Below are 16,585 nucleotides of genomic sequence, written 5' to 3'. Positions count from 1 at the left end.
CTATACTATGGGGTATTGCTTCCTGCACTCTATCAAAGTTATAAAATACCATAGTTAACCTTTTACATTGTTTACTTTAATTTTCCGGTAGTTATGACAAACGTAATTTATTTCCTTATGCTGTTTTAATCATTTCAGGAATAAATTTTCCGGTTTTACATTTTCTTCTACCGTAATCGAATTTTCAGACTGTGTTCCCATACAAAAATATGGAAATCCTTTCCAGATTCCGATTTCCAGCAACAAAATATATTTTCTTTCCTTTCTCAATGTTTAATTTGAAAAACTTCAGATTACTAAATTCATAAAGAAAAAAAAAATGTTTGTTTAAAATTATGAAAAACTCTCTAAATATCTTGTCCTGAAAATTTTATCTTGGAAATCTTATTTCGAAAAACTTCTGAGATATTTTCATAATAGTATGACAGGTAGGATGATCATTTTCAAATATTTGTGTTGCGGGCAGTAATTATGGGAGGGTAAGAAGAAAAACCGATTAAAGTTGTTGTAAAAAAAATCAAAGATAATGAATTATTAGAGTGCTTGCTTGCTTCCTATTACAAATTAGTAATAATAAGAGTAACGTATAATCAGAACAACTAACTGATATCTAAGCACGCCTTGTGTACGTAAAATACATTAAGAAATTATTTTTTTAATAAGTATTTTATATTGACGACAAAAATTTTAAGTAGTTTTCAAAACTTCTTATCTATTTGAATTATTTTATTAAAACTAGCTATAGCTAAAAATAATTTTGTAACACGGTATATTTAAAATATAGTTTACATATTTATTACAAGTTCTGATTATAATATAATGCATATATTTAAATATATTATTTGTTATAAATATTAATGACATAAAATAAATAATTATGTCTGTTGCATAGGCTAAACTGATTGTTTTTCTTGACTTAAAAATAGTAAACACGTTTAGATAAACTAATGAGTTAAGATCTAGTTACACGTGTTTATTTAGTATATAAAAATACAAGTGTTTATCAATTATATATTATAAAAAATTGCAACATAGATAGGAAATAAAAGACAACGATAATATATCTTTCTATGTTTCAAATAAGGGTTATTTTTTATTTATAAGATACACTGTTATACTTAATTATAGTAATTGAGATCATTATAGCATGTATCTTTTGATTAAACTAATCCAACGAAATTTTTTAACATTAAATATTTTATATATAACATGTTTATTTAATTTATTAAATTTTATGAGATGTTAATTATAATCATAATTAACGTGAGTCAATTTATCATAAACATTTATTGTAATGATAATTAGTATATTAGCAATGATTAAACAATGTGAACTTAGCTTGAATACCGTAGTGTCATCATTGTGAATTATTAATTCAATTATATATTTTATATTATAAAAGTATATGGGCAAATGTCACATGGTATCACCATATTCAATTTTTTTTTCATTTAAACATTTTCAAATTAGTATTTGTAGTTTTTGAAATTTTATCATAGAATTATACTAATTACAGTAATTATAAGAAATTAAGGATATTACTTGTATTTTGAATTCGCTTTCTATTTGGGAGTAAAACTACCAGAGATGGAGGGAAATTTGATCACACTATCTTTTACAAATGGTGCAATGAGAAACTCAGGAAGGGAATCCAAATCCTTGAAACGTGCATATGAAGTGTTACAAAAATAAAACAAAAAAATATACAAAAAATATATTGCAAAATATTTTAAATTAAAATTAATATATATGTATATATATAATAAGAAAAAAAAAATCATTCTTTATATATTAAAGTGTGATTCCAAGTAGGGTGTCAGACCCATTAAAAATCCACCCAAAATCCCAGTTAAGTGGAAGACAAGTGTTGAGGAAGGGGAGCTGGAAAACAGAAAGTGGAAGACAGGTGTGAGCAGTGGAGTGGCCGTTCGATTTTGACGGTAGGAGTAAAACTCTAAGTTTTCAAAAATTCACGTCACTCTCTGCATGCAACCATCTTCTAAAAAGAGTGATTCTGATAGTGTTTTGATCTTTACTTGATTTAGTTTCAGAAGTTGTCGAGCGTTGAGGGTAGAAGGATTGGTAGAGGTGAACCAGTAACCATATCTGTGAGTGTTCGGTCATGTTAAGAGGTAAGGGAAGCTTATATAATTTGATTTATTTTGTTGCTTTAAATGGATGCATGTTCGTTGATTGTTGAATGAATATGAAATATGGTTGTTATTGCATTGTTGGCTGTATGAGTATATGAATCTAAGAGATGAGAAACTGGAATGATATTGTGTTTGATGATTTGGTTGATGATGAAATATGGTATGTTGTTTAAAAGTATTGATGATTAATGAAAGCCATGAAATGGGTAGGGATGTTGTCGAAAGTCACTATTGACCATTCAATTATACAAGCGTTCGTTCTCAGTAGCGTTCGTTCTTAATAAGTGTTTGGTATTAGACCATGTTGTCGACAGTCAATATTGACCATTTAATTATACAAGCGTTCGTTCTCAGTAACGTTCGTTCTTAACAAGTGTTTGGTATTAGACCAACGCTCGTTCGATATAGTGTTTGGTTTTCTTGTGGACTCGGTTGGAACTGGATTCTTTCATTTGGAGAGAATTCTAGTTGAAGACTAGCGTCTTCATTTCATTTTGTAATATTTGTACTTAAGCATTCAACCAAGGATATTCATTCCTTGGTATTTGATTATAAACTTCAGTATATCTATATGTATTTGTATATTTCGTTCATTCTTGAACATTAGTTAAATGATATCTTATATTTATCAAACCTTTATTCTATAAATTAAGTAGTGTTCGGTCTTACACCAAGCGCTCGTACTAAGTAGTGTTCGGTCTTACACCAAGCTTTCGTACTAAGTAAGTGATCGGTCTTACACCAGGCGCTAGTTCTCATTTCCGTAATCTATCTTTATAATAAGAGCGTTCGTCCAAACTCAATAGCATTGCTCTCTACAGTGTCTGGTCTTCGACTGGCATTCGGTTTCCTTGATGTTTAACTCATTAAGAAGCTAAGTATTTATTGGTGTTCGGTTTCTTCATATGATTCCGTCAAGTGCTATTATTTGATGTTCTACAGTATCTGTCTTAATTGGTTTCAGCCTAGAGTCTTAGTACTCGGCCTAGGCTTTACGGTGTTCGGTTTGAAATCTCAAGAGTTAGTTCATTAAATTGGCTCACTTGAAAAATAACGTTTGATTCTATTGGTCTTTGAGAAGTATTATTGTATTCGGTCCCTTTCACAACAAGTGAGTAACTCTTTCAATTTGATTAGTTTTGAGTTGGAGACATCTCGATCTCACTCCAAGTTTTCAGTCTCATTCTGGGTTAAAAACTAACGTTCGGTATTTGCTATCCTACGAGATCTTTATTCAAATTGGTTAAGTTGAAGTTTTAATGGTGAAAGATGATGGAATATGATATGGATGAAATGACTTTGATTATGAAAGAGTATTCCGGGGAGGAATATCTCACGAATGGATATTGGAAATTGGTAAAATATGAATGTGGATAAAGCTAAACTGACGGTTCATCCTGATATTTCGTGATTACTCGTTTCTCACGTAGAGAAGGGTAAGTCATGTGTGGGAATGGTAAGAGGTCCTAGTCCTTATGGTTAATTTGGACAGATAGGACTAACCTCGGGTGACAGCTGTTGAGGGTATCTTAGTTACTTCATCACCCGGGTGCACGAACGTCGTAGCTACACAGAATTCATATAGTCCGGACAGTCAGAGTCTAGTATTAGGCTTTGCATGAAAGAGTTAATGATTTATCTTGTTTAGTTGATTGTGTGAAATATATGTTGATACTTGAATTAAATTACACAAGCTTACCCTATTTCCTATCTTGTCATGTATTCTCGTTCGTTCGTCCTTGTCATTGCGATGATCACCCTGTGGTTGAGAGCAGAAGGAGAAGAGTTGCTGGAAGAAGCATTGGAAAAGACAGACGTGAAGGTTGAACCTTAGGACGCTCGATCAGTTGTTGGCCTACTCTTTTGTAGGAGCGTTCGGCCATGCGTTTACTTTATCTTTTGATTTGACCGTTCAGCATAGGAAGGGTTATAAGTTGTTCGTCCTATATTTATAGCCATTTGTGCAGTTTTAACTCCCTGCTATTTTTGTAAGGTCGTTCGACCATAACCGTACGTCCTATCTTTTGTAATAACTGAACTGTAATATTATTATATGTGATCATTCTATTATATAGTTTTACACTATATTTTTGGGATGTTACATAGGCCATATACATCCATAAGAGTAAATACTATAAACAAAAAAAAATGAAGAATAATATTTAACTAAATTGGGTAAGCCTACCCATAACAAAGCACAAGAAAAAAATATAATTATAATATGATCAACTCAATGTAATAAAAATACAAAATACAAAAGAAATATAAAAACATAAATGCAAAATCACTTACACTGGTTTAACTAGTATCTTTTATGATATTTATCACGTTATACTAGTTTCTAACCTTTCTTTTTTCATATATATACTCTTTGTCTTTAAAATATTGATTAAATTTCGTAACGTTTTTTTTTTTATGTATGGTATAATTTTACCTTATCCTATTTCTTAACAGAGCTAACTCTATTCAATAAAATATGACAACATAAAAAGCTGCAGAGTCTTCAAAGTGCATGTGACCATGAAGCCTGAAATATCACAATTAATTTGTATAGGATCACAATGAGATCAAACATAAGAGATTTCTGTCAGTCCAAAAGATTTTAGCATGCAAAAACAGACAAGTAATTGAAGAAAAGAAGAAATGACTATCATTTAAACCAAATTCAATCTATGATAGTCTTATGGATCTTGAAAAATCCTCAACATGCACTATCTAGAACAAATTCAAGATGTTGAGATGCAGAACCGAGCACAAAGAGTTCTGACAAATGGTTAAAATGTAAATCTTTCGAATTGCAATTCTGCTTTTGATTACCAAAGCATGTTAGGTTTTTTCAACTCACAGTTACAGCACATGTGGAAGCTGTTTATGCTTGCCCCGATAATAGATAAAAGAAAATTAGACCCCAAGTTATGACAAATTATTATAATAGGATATGTACATCAAAATAAAGACTAGACAACAAAAATGGAATATGGTCAGAAATAATTATCTGCATTCACAGATTAAACATTTATCTTAAACAAAGACTTGAACCTAAACTATTCACGGAAATTATGTGCTTGTCTATCGTACTGTTTGATTAAATATCTAACTTCTCAAATATAATCTAATTTTTCAATACATGAACAAGACAGTTATTTTTCCATGATATGATACTTTGCAACAATGACAAGATCCCACATTAAAACATAGACTATATAGAGACGGACTCTGACAAGATTAACTTAATTTCCGTAAGTCCGGGGATAGGCCATTGAAAGTTTGTGTCCAAAAAATAAAATAAAAGACAGTTATACTATATCTATGGGACAATTATGATTTTAGATGTGGCAGTTATTTTTGGTATCAATAGGCAGTTATTTTTGGTAACAATAGGCAGTTATTTTCTCAGACAGGGGCAGACACAAAGCTTATCACCACATGATATTTCTACTAAGCATGTTTTAAATAGTAAATTATTGTAACAATCTCGATTTCACACGCACGAGCTACATACATACATATATATCTATATATATATATATCTATCTATATATATATATAGATAGATATATATATCTATATATATATATATATATATATGTATGTATACACAAATGAAAATAATAGGAAATAGTAGAAATAGAAAATAATTCTAAACTTCTATATAAAATTACTAGACAAGGTCAATCTAAAGTGAGGAGCAGGGGAAAGAAATAATGACTGTTGAAAGTACTTAAGTACATACTATCTTGCGCTGAAAACTGGTTCCGCATCAGGCGATGGTTGCGTCCTTCGAGTGTATTTGAGTAGCAAACCTTCTGAAGAAAGACCTGGTATCTTCAGATCTCTGAAACATCTCAAAATAGGTTAACTCAAAGCCAAAAGATATGACACATTTTAAGGTAAAAAAAATTATGGCATGTTCACCTGACATACGGCTGCAGATCTTTCCATTCCCATTTTGTCCTCTCTCTGAAAAGAATGGTGAAACGCTCAGCTGGAGTCGAAGGCAAAGATGCGACGCTGAAGGCACGAATCCATGTCTCAACTCCAACTCTCTCTATTAATACCTCTCCTTCCACAAGATCAATACTGGGCTGCATTCCATCTGGAACCTTCTGCCTCCATTCATCCATGAAACTCTCTAACTTCCTTTTACCCCCTTTCAGGATTTCTCTTGCAAAATGGATACATACTCGCTTCTCGTCCAATTTCCAGGCACAGCCAGGCATGCCTTCATTTACTTTGGTGCCATATGTATGGAAACAATGCCTTGCTAGCACCCCAGGAAATCCATCTGATACCAGTGTACTCACAACTTCATCTTCGTTTAAAGCATTAAGTGACCAATCATTTAACACCGAATTTTTCAAAAGCATTCCAAGAATCATGTCCATGTAACTCCCATCTACTAATCTCCAATATCCATTAATCTCCACTGCGGAAAGAGCCTGCAGTCCAGACCTTAACTCCTCATCACTAGCTTGGATATTGTGGACAAGATCATTCCAGCTATATAATCCTATTGTAGATTCCTGGTTGTCTTCTAAATTTCCCACATCATAGTCCTCAAAATTGTAAGTCTTTTCTAATAGTAAAGACTTAAGTTTATCAAGTCTGGGGGCTGCCTCGACAAGCTCCATATTACCAGATACAACTTTGATTACAGGTGCAACAACTTTCTCTTCTTCCTTATTACTATCATTCTTTTGTGGATTTTCACGAAATTCTGAATGATTCGCTGGTGGTACAAGCAGAACCGAATTGGAAGTTCCAACAAACTTCATAGCATATGTTTTGGATTGAGTACAAAGAACTGCATCTTCATCAGGCTGTCCTCTCAAGACCACCCTGAAATAGAACAAAAATCATATTAAAGCTAAACAAGTACAACTTGGGAGGGCAGGGAAAGAGGTACAAGCAACTGATTTTCGGTCAATGAATACCTTTCATGCAGAACATCTGGGAGAAGTTTCTCATCAAGCTCTAGAAGGAGGAGGTCATCATGAGGTCCAAAAAGTGGGTGATATTTAACAGAAATAGATGAACCAGGAGCTACATGTTTAAGAGCTTCTGCTCCTCTTGAACCTGGCTGTGGCGATTCCATTACTCTCTCTCACTAAGTATAAAATATTGGTTAAGGAAAAACATGAAGATTTCTTCACATACTACACTATAATGGCATAAGTTAAGGAAAGAAAGGCACAAGTTTTCATCTATAGCATAGTATAGTATGGGTCGTGCTATTCAGCAAGAAAACAAATATATATTGAAAAGAATGTCAAACACCATTTCTAGATAAACAATGTCAAAATGAATATATATTGAAAAGAAAACAAATATATAGTAGGATGTTCAATGATAAGAATTCAAAATCAAAGAAGGTATACAAATTATATACGTGAAATCCTTAGCCGCAATTGGGCAAAGGGACTAAATAAGAATTTTTCAAATTACAGGGACTAAAATATATCAATTTTAAATACAAAAAAAAAAAAAAAAAACTCTCTCAACATATTAAAATCTTAATAGTTTATATTGGCTGTAAAAATTGAAGTTTATAGGAAGAAAATCAGCAGAAACTCGATCGACAAAAAATCATTTAATACTATTAAAGGGGTAGCAAAACCATCACTCAAACTCTCCCCGCAACAACAAAAAATCAGTCTCATTTGTCCACATCATCAACAGATTCCTCTTTTATTTTTTCGGCACTAAAATTTGAAACACTCGACTTCTAAATCCAAAAGAATTAGAACTATTACAGGGTTATTCTTTCAGTTACACAATAAATTACCACATGAATATCATCATCACATGTAATGCTATCAGTCTTGAGGGATAAACAAATATTTTACGAAAACAAAATTTCAATTTGAATGAGTAAATGAACAATTGAATAAAATTTGAGGAAATATGTGTGAGTGTGTATGTAATGTAGAGTTATTGATAATCAATATATAAATACTTATTTTAGTCCAGCTCGTGCAATTCATGATTTTCGGTACTATCTCTTATATAGCTTATATGGATATGGGTGGTTTAGGGGCCTCCACAAAGAGGTGTTGGATTAAAAACTTCGTGCGGTATGGTGATGGAAACATCAAAAAATCTTGTTAATATGAACTTAAAATCAAAATATTGACATAAATAAGTCTTTAGCTTTTTAATTTGAGTTAATATTAGTTTTGGTCCTTCAGTTTTAAAGTTGTTTTGTTTCACTCCAGTAGTTTGAAAAAAGTTTTAGAGTCTCTTTCCAGACACCGCCTCCTACCCAAACAATGTCAAAATGAATACACTGAAGAAAACTAGTATATAGTACAATGCTCAATGATGAGAATAAAAAATCAGAGAAGGTTATCGTATATAAACTAACTTTAATTGTCTGCCATATAAGTAAAATCCTCAACAGTAATCAGGGCAAATGGCCTAAATGAACAATGTTAAAATTACAGACGCTGAAATAAATCAATTTCAAATATGAGAGACGAGAAACAAACTTAGTCAAACAGATTTAAATCTCAATGGTTTATCTTGGCTTTAACCATTGAAGATTATCAGAAGAAAATCACCAGAAACTCAAATGAGAAAAATGAATTAGATAAAATTAAAGTTATAGCATAACCATCCCACCAATCTCATTTGGTCACATCATCAACAAATTCCTCTTTTATTTTTTTCGGCACTAAAATTTGAAACACTGGACCTCTAAATCCAACAGAATTAGAATTATTGCAGTGTATTCCTTCAATTACTCTAATCCGTGCACGTTTATTAGTAACATTTTAAAATTACTTGGCAGCACAGCATAGCCATAATCAAGCACAGAAACATGCGATAAATTTCAGCATTCCTTCAAATATCTCAAATTGAACTAAAAGGATGCGTACACGTACGCGTGTTGGAGGAAAAAGAGATGAAAAAAATAAGAACCTGAGATGAAGAAATGAGATTAGGTTGAGGAACTTGTGTTAATGGCAACTATGAAACGCGATTGGTTCTTTCTCGGCAGCGAATTCGAACGGAGAAGAAGAAAACCCTTCTCACCTAAACGAAAGTGTGATTTTATAAACGCGCCACTTTTCCTCTGGAGATATTTTGCTTTCAAAATCATATATAATTTTGGAAATTTAAAATTATCATAAATCATATTGGTAGTTATATATGTAAAATTTTGAATGATAACTGTGTAAACTAAAAAGGGCTATTTCAGAATCAAATAACTATTGAAATATTAAAGGGACAAAGCGATACTCTTAAACTCTAAGATTACGAAAGTTTCTTCTAATAGATGAATAAAAATAATTTTAAAATTTGAAGGATTGAATAGATCACTTTCAAATTTAAGAAACTAAAACATCACTTTTAAATTTAAATAACTAAAAACAGTCTTTTAAATTTGAAAGATTATAAATTTGCTTTTAAATTTGAGATACTGAAAAAACAACTTTTAAATATGAAAAACTGAAATAAAACTTAACCTAATTTTGCTTATCGTCTTACAAATTATTTGTTATTTGTTTTGCTGGTGTGGTAAAGACATATGCAATGAGATTGTTTGAGCTATTCCACGACAAATTAGTGTTCTGAGTGTAAAATTCAATCTTTGCAAGGTTGAAAATTTTATTGGGTTGAATGATTTTATATTGTGGTGGTAGGAGGTGTGTGTTCTTTTGTTCATAATTTGGTTGTTCTTAACCTTGGTGACAAGGTGTGTAGGCAATTCTCGAAGGAGAAGACTACAATGTGATTGTGGACAAAGGTTGAAAGCTTGTACATGACAAAGTCTTTGACTAACCATTTGCATCTAAAGTAAACATTTTATAATGAAACAGCAAGTGCCGAACATATAAATGAATTCAACAAGTTATTCTTATCCTGGAGAATATCCACTTTATATTGATAATGAAGATGAAATATAGTTGTTGTGTTATTATCCTATGATGCATGATAATGTAAGGAAATTCCGCTATATGGAAGAAAGACTCTCTCACAAGGAGGTTAAGGCTAAGTTGAATAGCGAATTTGATGCAAAGGATCTTGGTACGGGTAGAAATATTATGGGTATTAAGAATGACATGATGATGTGAAGTATTTGTATGTCTAAAGGGATACCTCAAAAAATATTCTTAACTGGTAAGGGATGACAAACTTGAATATTGTGTCCAATCCTCTTGTTTTTTATTATATAAGTTGATTAATGAACAAATTTCTAAGATGGTGAATGAACATGACTATATGGATTATATTCCATATGCAAACATTGTTTGTTTTATAATATATGCAATGGTTTGCACTTGTCCTAGCATACCCAATGTTCTGATGTTACCAATTTCATGTCAAATCATGGATAAGCTTTGTTAGATATATTAGATTATTAGATATCTTAGATAGATATATTATCCTTTATCTTTAGTTAGTTTGTTACTATTTCTTACTTGTAGTTTGGACTTAACCCATATTTCTTCTATTATAAATACAATACTCTATGTGTATATTCAATATAAGGGAGATTAATATCATACATAGTTTTTATTATATTGAACATGGTATCTAGATCATAAGGTTCTTTGGAAAAAAATTTGTCCCCCTACCCACTACAACCATCGTTGATGCCATTAGAGTTGTCGCCGTTGTTGTCGTTAGAGTCATCGTCGTTGCCGCCGCCATCACCACCGAAGCATTAGTTTCGACTAGGGACCACACAATTTTGCTCGTATCGACCAAGCAATCACAACATTGTTGAGATTGTCACCGCTATCCTTTCCAACTACTCGTGGCAGTGCGTACGTCATCGTCTCCAATGCCAACCACCTTTGTTGGACACGTGCGACCTCCTATCTATGGAACTGGCCTTGTTGCATTGATTGGGCCTCTTTTGATTTTTAAGTTTTTCTCTCTCCTACTTTTTCATTGTTTCTTCTCCAACTATCTATTATGACCTTTCTTTTGTAATTAGTATGTTTGATCTATCCATACATACTAACTATATCAATGTGCATTTATCTATCGATAAGTTAAATGACACTAATTATGCAACTTGGGTATCAGACGTTAATCTTTGGCTTACAATTCAAGGGTCATATTACTCAGACCATGACGACTATTAATTTTGCTGTAGTTACCCGTTGGTTGAAAATTGATGCTAAATTATTCATTGTTCTCAAGGGTACCCTTCACTCTTCTTTAAAACAAAATGTTTCATTTCTACAAAACATTGAGATTGATTGTCCAAGTTTAGCATATATTTTCATTTGAAAGAAGATTGTATCTGGAAACATCAAAACTGAGTTCGTTAATTTAAGTGATCAGTTAGCATATATTTTCACTCAGTCTTTACGGAGGTCGAGAATTGATTATATGTGTACTAAGTTTGGTACATACGAGTTGTATGAACTGTTACCAATGAGGAGCATTAGTATCTTGAAGATAATGATTTTGATGATGCTACAAAGTGAAGAACTTGAAGACTCTACTTGTAATTTATTTAAAAACATTTTTGTAGATTCAATTGTAATAGGAATAACTTTGATAATGTAAACACTAAGAAGTTTTCATGTCTTTAGTAAGTTTGCGCAGATAATCGATTATTTGGTGTAATAATCGATTATCACGAGCTCATTTGAAAAAGCATTGCTCGCGCAAATAATCGATTATTGCTCTGAATAATCGATTATTATAGTCTGAGTTATTACTGCCCAAGTCTCGCAGATAATTGATTATCCATCGCAATAATCGATTATCCCTTTTTGAAAAACCCATAACGGATAAGGATAATCGATTATCACTTACAATAATTGATTATCAATGGCAGTTGGGAGTTGTCTTTTTAAATTCTAACATCTCGGCTATATATACTCTTTACCAAACCCTTAGTGGTTACACTGGTGCAGAAAAGGCCTTTATCGTCACCCTTTAGACGTTCGACCCCGAATATCTCACGTAAAAAATGACCGGTGGCACTTGTGTAAATAAGTTAATGTTGTAGACGTCCGACCGGGCTGGTCCCCGACGTCTGATGTCTCTATAGACATCTGAGCCCCTATGTTAGACGCCTAATGACCTGACAGGTAAGATAAAAGTTGCCCTGATCCATTGCTTTAGACGTCTGGGCCCGTATGTCTGACGTTTGAGGTCCATATAGACGTCCGAGCCCCTATGTCGGACGCCTAATGACCTGACAGGTAGGTGAAAAGTTGCCCTGATCAATTGCTTTAGACGTCCGAGCCCCTATGTCGGACGTCTGAGGTCCCATAGACGTCCGGTCCCCCATGTCGGACGCCTAATTACCTGACAGGTAGGTGAAAAGTTGCCATTTTCCATTGCTTTAGACATTCGGGCCCCTATGTCGGACGTCTGATGGTGGCAAAGAATACCAAAAGTCATTTTTATTTCGTAGAGTAGACGTCCGAGCCTCTATGTCGGACGTCTGATGTTCCTATAGACGTCCGGACCTCATATATCGGACGTATATAGCCTCCGCCAAAATTAAATTTTAAATAGAAATAGACGTTCGGGCCCCATAAGTCGGACGTCTGATGTCTCTATAGACGTCCGATGGGAGAGGGCCCCGACGTCTAAGAAGTTTTATTACTTTTTGCGTGAACTCAAGGCAGTTACGCGCACTATTCATCATCTTCCTCATCGCATTTCCTCTCTCGGGTTTGCATTTTCATGTACGTTTTTCGTCATTTGGACCGTTTAAACTTACTTTTACTTCGATTAAATTAGTCTTTGATGGATTATCTTTGATTTGAACCGATTAAAATGAGTTTTCGGTGTGTTTTGGTGCAGGTTTGCTGGTTTCCTTGGGTGGTGATTTCTTGTGTTTTGGACAGCTTTTTTTGTGTGTTTTCCACTCCTCCAATTCCTCCACTACGTTTGTAATCGGTTAAGAAGGTTAGCATTCTTGTTTAAAAGTTTTTGTTTATGCATGTTATATATTGGTTTTTCGGTATGTACATGTGATGACGGTTGAAAAACCGTTATATTTATACTTAATTTTGATATTAAAAATAACCTTTATGACTTAGAAACTAGCTTGAAATCATGCTTTTGCTTAAGTTTTGGAAATAAGAGAGTTGAATGGGTTTTATGCTTGGTTTTCCTTGTTTTGGCAGAAATTAAGATGAATTAGATGAGAGAAGTTGAAGTAGTAAGGAGTTGGACGCAAGAAAGGAAGTAAAAGTGCACAAAAGAAGAGCCACATTCACCGCTCAGCGCAACTTTTACCGCTGAGCGGCGTTCTGAAGCACCGCAGTCACCGCTGAGGGCTAAAACTGCAGCTGAGCGCCATTTAGAAGAACCGCACTTATCGCTGAGTGCCAAAAGTGCCGCTGAGCGCCATTTAATTGGGCTTAGGCCTATTTTCTATAAATTTTAATAAACTTTATAAGGGTTTAGTCGACCTAGGGTTAGCATCTTTGGACAGAAAGAGGCGAAATTACACTCCTTTCACCCCTTGGAGGCGGATTTTGGATGCGAAAGCTCCGATCTTCAACTTTTAGGGTTCTATCTTTCCTTCTTTTCATTATTTTCATCTAGTTTCACCATGTCTATGGTGAACTAAACCTCCATTGTTGTTGGGGAAACGATGTAATCCTTTGAAGCTCTCATGTATTGAATTGATTCTTGATTATATATGCTTTACTTTATTAATTGTTAGGGTTTTTCCTCTATACTCTATGCATGCTTTGTTTAACACATTCAATTGCATGCTTATTGATTTTGTCACTATGGATGCATATGAGAAAATCTAGAACTGGGGAAATTCTCCCGGAAGCAATATTACCTAGACATAGGAATAGGGGGATCGATTGCCTTTAATCTTCGGTGCGAATGTAATGCATGATTAATCGCTAGGGAGACAAGACATTGTAAACTAGTAATTAGGATTAGGCTTTCTTCACCAAGACATCGGGTTTAAGGTAAATTAGAAAGTGACATTAACATTAATGAAGAAAGATGAATTCATAAATACATGAGAGTGGATAGGATAAGCCGGAAACCCCAACAACATAATCATTCCATATTTTACATCAATCACTTTTGCATCTTTCAATCCAATTGATCAAAACTTGCATTCATGTTTACTTTTCCGTAATATAAACACAACAATTTCGTTTACAAGTCTTATGTAATCAAGAAATCACATAACTGTTTAGACCTTGAGTCTCTTAGGAAACGATACTTGGTCTTACCATTTATTATTACTTGATACGATTCGGTACACTTGCCGAAGTGTTAACAACATGTTTTTGGAATTTGGATATGCATGTTATTATCTTTCGAATATGCATGTTATTAACCGTCGAATTTGCATGTTGTTGGCTTTTGGATTTGCATGTTGTAGGCTTTTGGAGATATAGATGTTGACTTTTGAGTATGCATGTTATTGGCTTTTTCGTATGCATGTTATTGGCTTTTGAATATGCATGTGATAAAGTTTTGTTGTGTTGTTATGATTGGTATGTTAGATTATTAGTATCTAATTGAGTGAAACTTAGTTCCCGTTTCAAATTTAACACAAATGATTAATCTTTTAATCGTTTGTGTTAAATTTTGAATTGTCTGATTGGACAGTTTGGGAAAATTATTTTTCATAATTTGCTATAACATGTACGTTGGAGTTTATGGATAAGATTGATAAAATTTCAGTTCAGTATTTGTATTGTTCTCCGGATGCATATTTGATTGTGGTCATCCTTGACTACTCTCATTTCGTGTATATCGGAGACCAATGCGAAATGCTGCCGAAATTTTATCAAATTTATGATGTAGATTTCTTTGCATGTGTTTTAGCAAATTATGAAAAATAATTTTTCTGAATGGGTAGGGTCTAACCTTGTGAGAGTTAAAAAATTGAAACTGATGAAGTATATTACGAACATAGTATGGATCGAAGCTGGATGAATGAACGTCGCATCAGTGAAGAATATGAGAAGGGTGTTTCAGAGTTCTTGCAATATGTTGAACAAAATGCTAAGTCTGTGAACGAGACATATTTTTGTCCTTGTGTTCATTGTCTTAATCAAAAACTCCAAGACTTAGACAATATGCGTGACCATCTATTCATGTTCGGCATAATGAGAACTTATACTGTTTGGACTTGGCATGGAGAAGTATTGGACTAACCTACCACGTCACGAGGAACATATTATGTGGAAGAATGGATGAGTGATCATTTAGAGGACATGATACGTGATGTTGGTGAAGATAATTTTGGAAGAGCTAATTTGTATGATTCTCTTAAACATGATTCAGAGCAACCAATGTTTCCAGGATGCCCCAACTTTACACGTCTGTTTGCAACTTTGAAGTTGTTTAGTTCAAAAGCAAGGAATGGATGGACTAATAAAAGTTTCATAGAGTTGTTGGAGTTGTTGGAGTTGTTGAAGGAGATGCTTCCAGAAAATAATACTCTACCCATTCGTCATCACGAGGCCAAGAAAATATTATGTCCAATGGGACTCGAATATCGAAAGATACATGCTTGTCCTAATGATTGTGTTTTCTACATAAAGGAGTTTGCTTCGCTAAAGTCTTGTCCAACGTGTGGTTTATCCCGTTTTAAAAAGAAAAATGACAAAACCACTAGTGATGAAGGTAATGATGGTGCACTTTCTAAGGTGATGTGGTATTTGCCTATAATACCTAGGTTGAAACGTATGTTCTTTGTTAAAGAAGATGCAAAGAACCTTAAATGGCACGCTGCCTGAAGAAAGTGCGATAATATTCTTCGACACCTAACTGATTCACCACAATGGAAGAAGATCGATGAAACATTTCCAGAATTTGGTACAGATCCAAGAAACTTAAGACTTGCACTTGCAACTGATGGTATGAATCCTTATGGGAACTTAAGTAGTTAACACAATTCATGGCCAGCTATGTTGATGATATACAATCTTTCTCCATTGTTGTGCATGAAGAGAAAATATGTGATGTTGTCTATGATGATATCGGGTCCTAAACAACCTAGAAATGACATTGATGTTTACTTGAAACCTTTAATTGATGATTTGAAAATGTTGTGGGAAGAAGGGGTCGAAGTGTTCGATTTTGATGTTCAAGAATCTTTTCGTTTGCGTGCAATGTTGTTTTGCACTATAAATGATTTCCCAGCATATGAAAACTTAAGCGGTTATAGTGTAAAAGGTCATTTTGCATGTCCCATTTGTGAAGAAAACACTATTTACCTTCAATTGAAGCATGGTCAAAAGACAATATATACAAGAGATCGTAAATTCCTTCCTCGTAATCACCCTTACCGTAGATTGAAAAAAACATTTAATGGAAGTGCTGAGGATGAGGTTGTGTGCAGACCCCGCAATGGTGAAAAAGTGTACAACGAAGTGAAAAACATTGACATTGTCTTCGGAAAACATCATAAAAGTACCTTTGCGAGAAACATTTGGAAAAAACGATCAATATATTTTAATCTT

At 33.5% G+C, this 16,585-nt stretch overlaps 1 protein-coding gene across 4 annotated transcripts; it reads right to left on the bottom strand.

The window, feature by feature from the left end:
- Positions 1 to 4,346: 4,346 nt before the first annotated feature.
- Positions 4,347 to 9,268, bottom strand: LOC108333273 (uncharacterized). Of its 4 annotated transcripts, XM_017568672.2 has the most exons (5): positions 9,075 to 9,268; positions 7,088 to 7,260; positions 6,069 to 6,992; positions 5,887 to 5,988; positions 4,347 to 4,680 (listed from the first exon to the last, which is right to left on the bottom strand). In XM_017568672.2, coding segments are annotated over exons 2-5 (1,188 nt in total). In that variant the 5' UTR covers positions 7,249 to 7,260; positions 9,075 to 9,268; the 3' UTR covers positions 4,347 to 4,679. The 4 variants fall into 4 exon arrangements, with proteins under 4 accessions (XP_017424161.1, XP_017424160.1, XP_052727129.1 ...); XM_017568671.2 differs by lacking the exon at positions 4,347 to 4,680 and having other exon boundaries at positions 5,775 to 5,988; positions 9,075 to 9,267; XM_052871169.1 differs by lacking the exon at positions 4,347 to 4,680 and having other exon boundaries at positions 5,775 to 5,988; positions 7,088 to 7,233; positions 9,075 to 9,267.
- Positions 9,269 to 16,585: the final 7,317 nt, after the last annotated feature.

This window comes from Vigna angularis, chromosome 11, assembly GCF_016808095.1.
Source record: "Vigna angularis cultivar LongXiaoDou No.4 chromosome 11, ASM1680809v1, whole genome shotgun sequence".
NCBI lineage: Eukaryota > Viridiplantae > Streptophyta > Magnoliopsida > Fabales > Fabaceae > Vigna > Vigna angularis.
Note: the sequence above shows the minus strand (reverse complement) of the source record. Positions and strands in the feature narration are given on the sequence as shown.

Coding starts and splice junctions, on each gene's coding strand:
- LOC108333273 (XM_017568672.2), bottom strand. CDS start 7,248: ATGGAATCGCCACAGCCAGGTTCAAGAGGAGCAGAAGCTCTTAAACAT. Junction 6,993..7,087: donor CCAGATGTTCTGCATGAAAG/GTATTCATTGAC, acceptor GTTCTATTTCAG/GGTGGTCTTGAGAGGACAGC. Junction 5,989..6,068: donor GATCTGCAGCCGTATGTCAG/GTGAACATGCCA, acceptor GAGATGTTTCAG/AGATCTGAAGATACCAGGTC.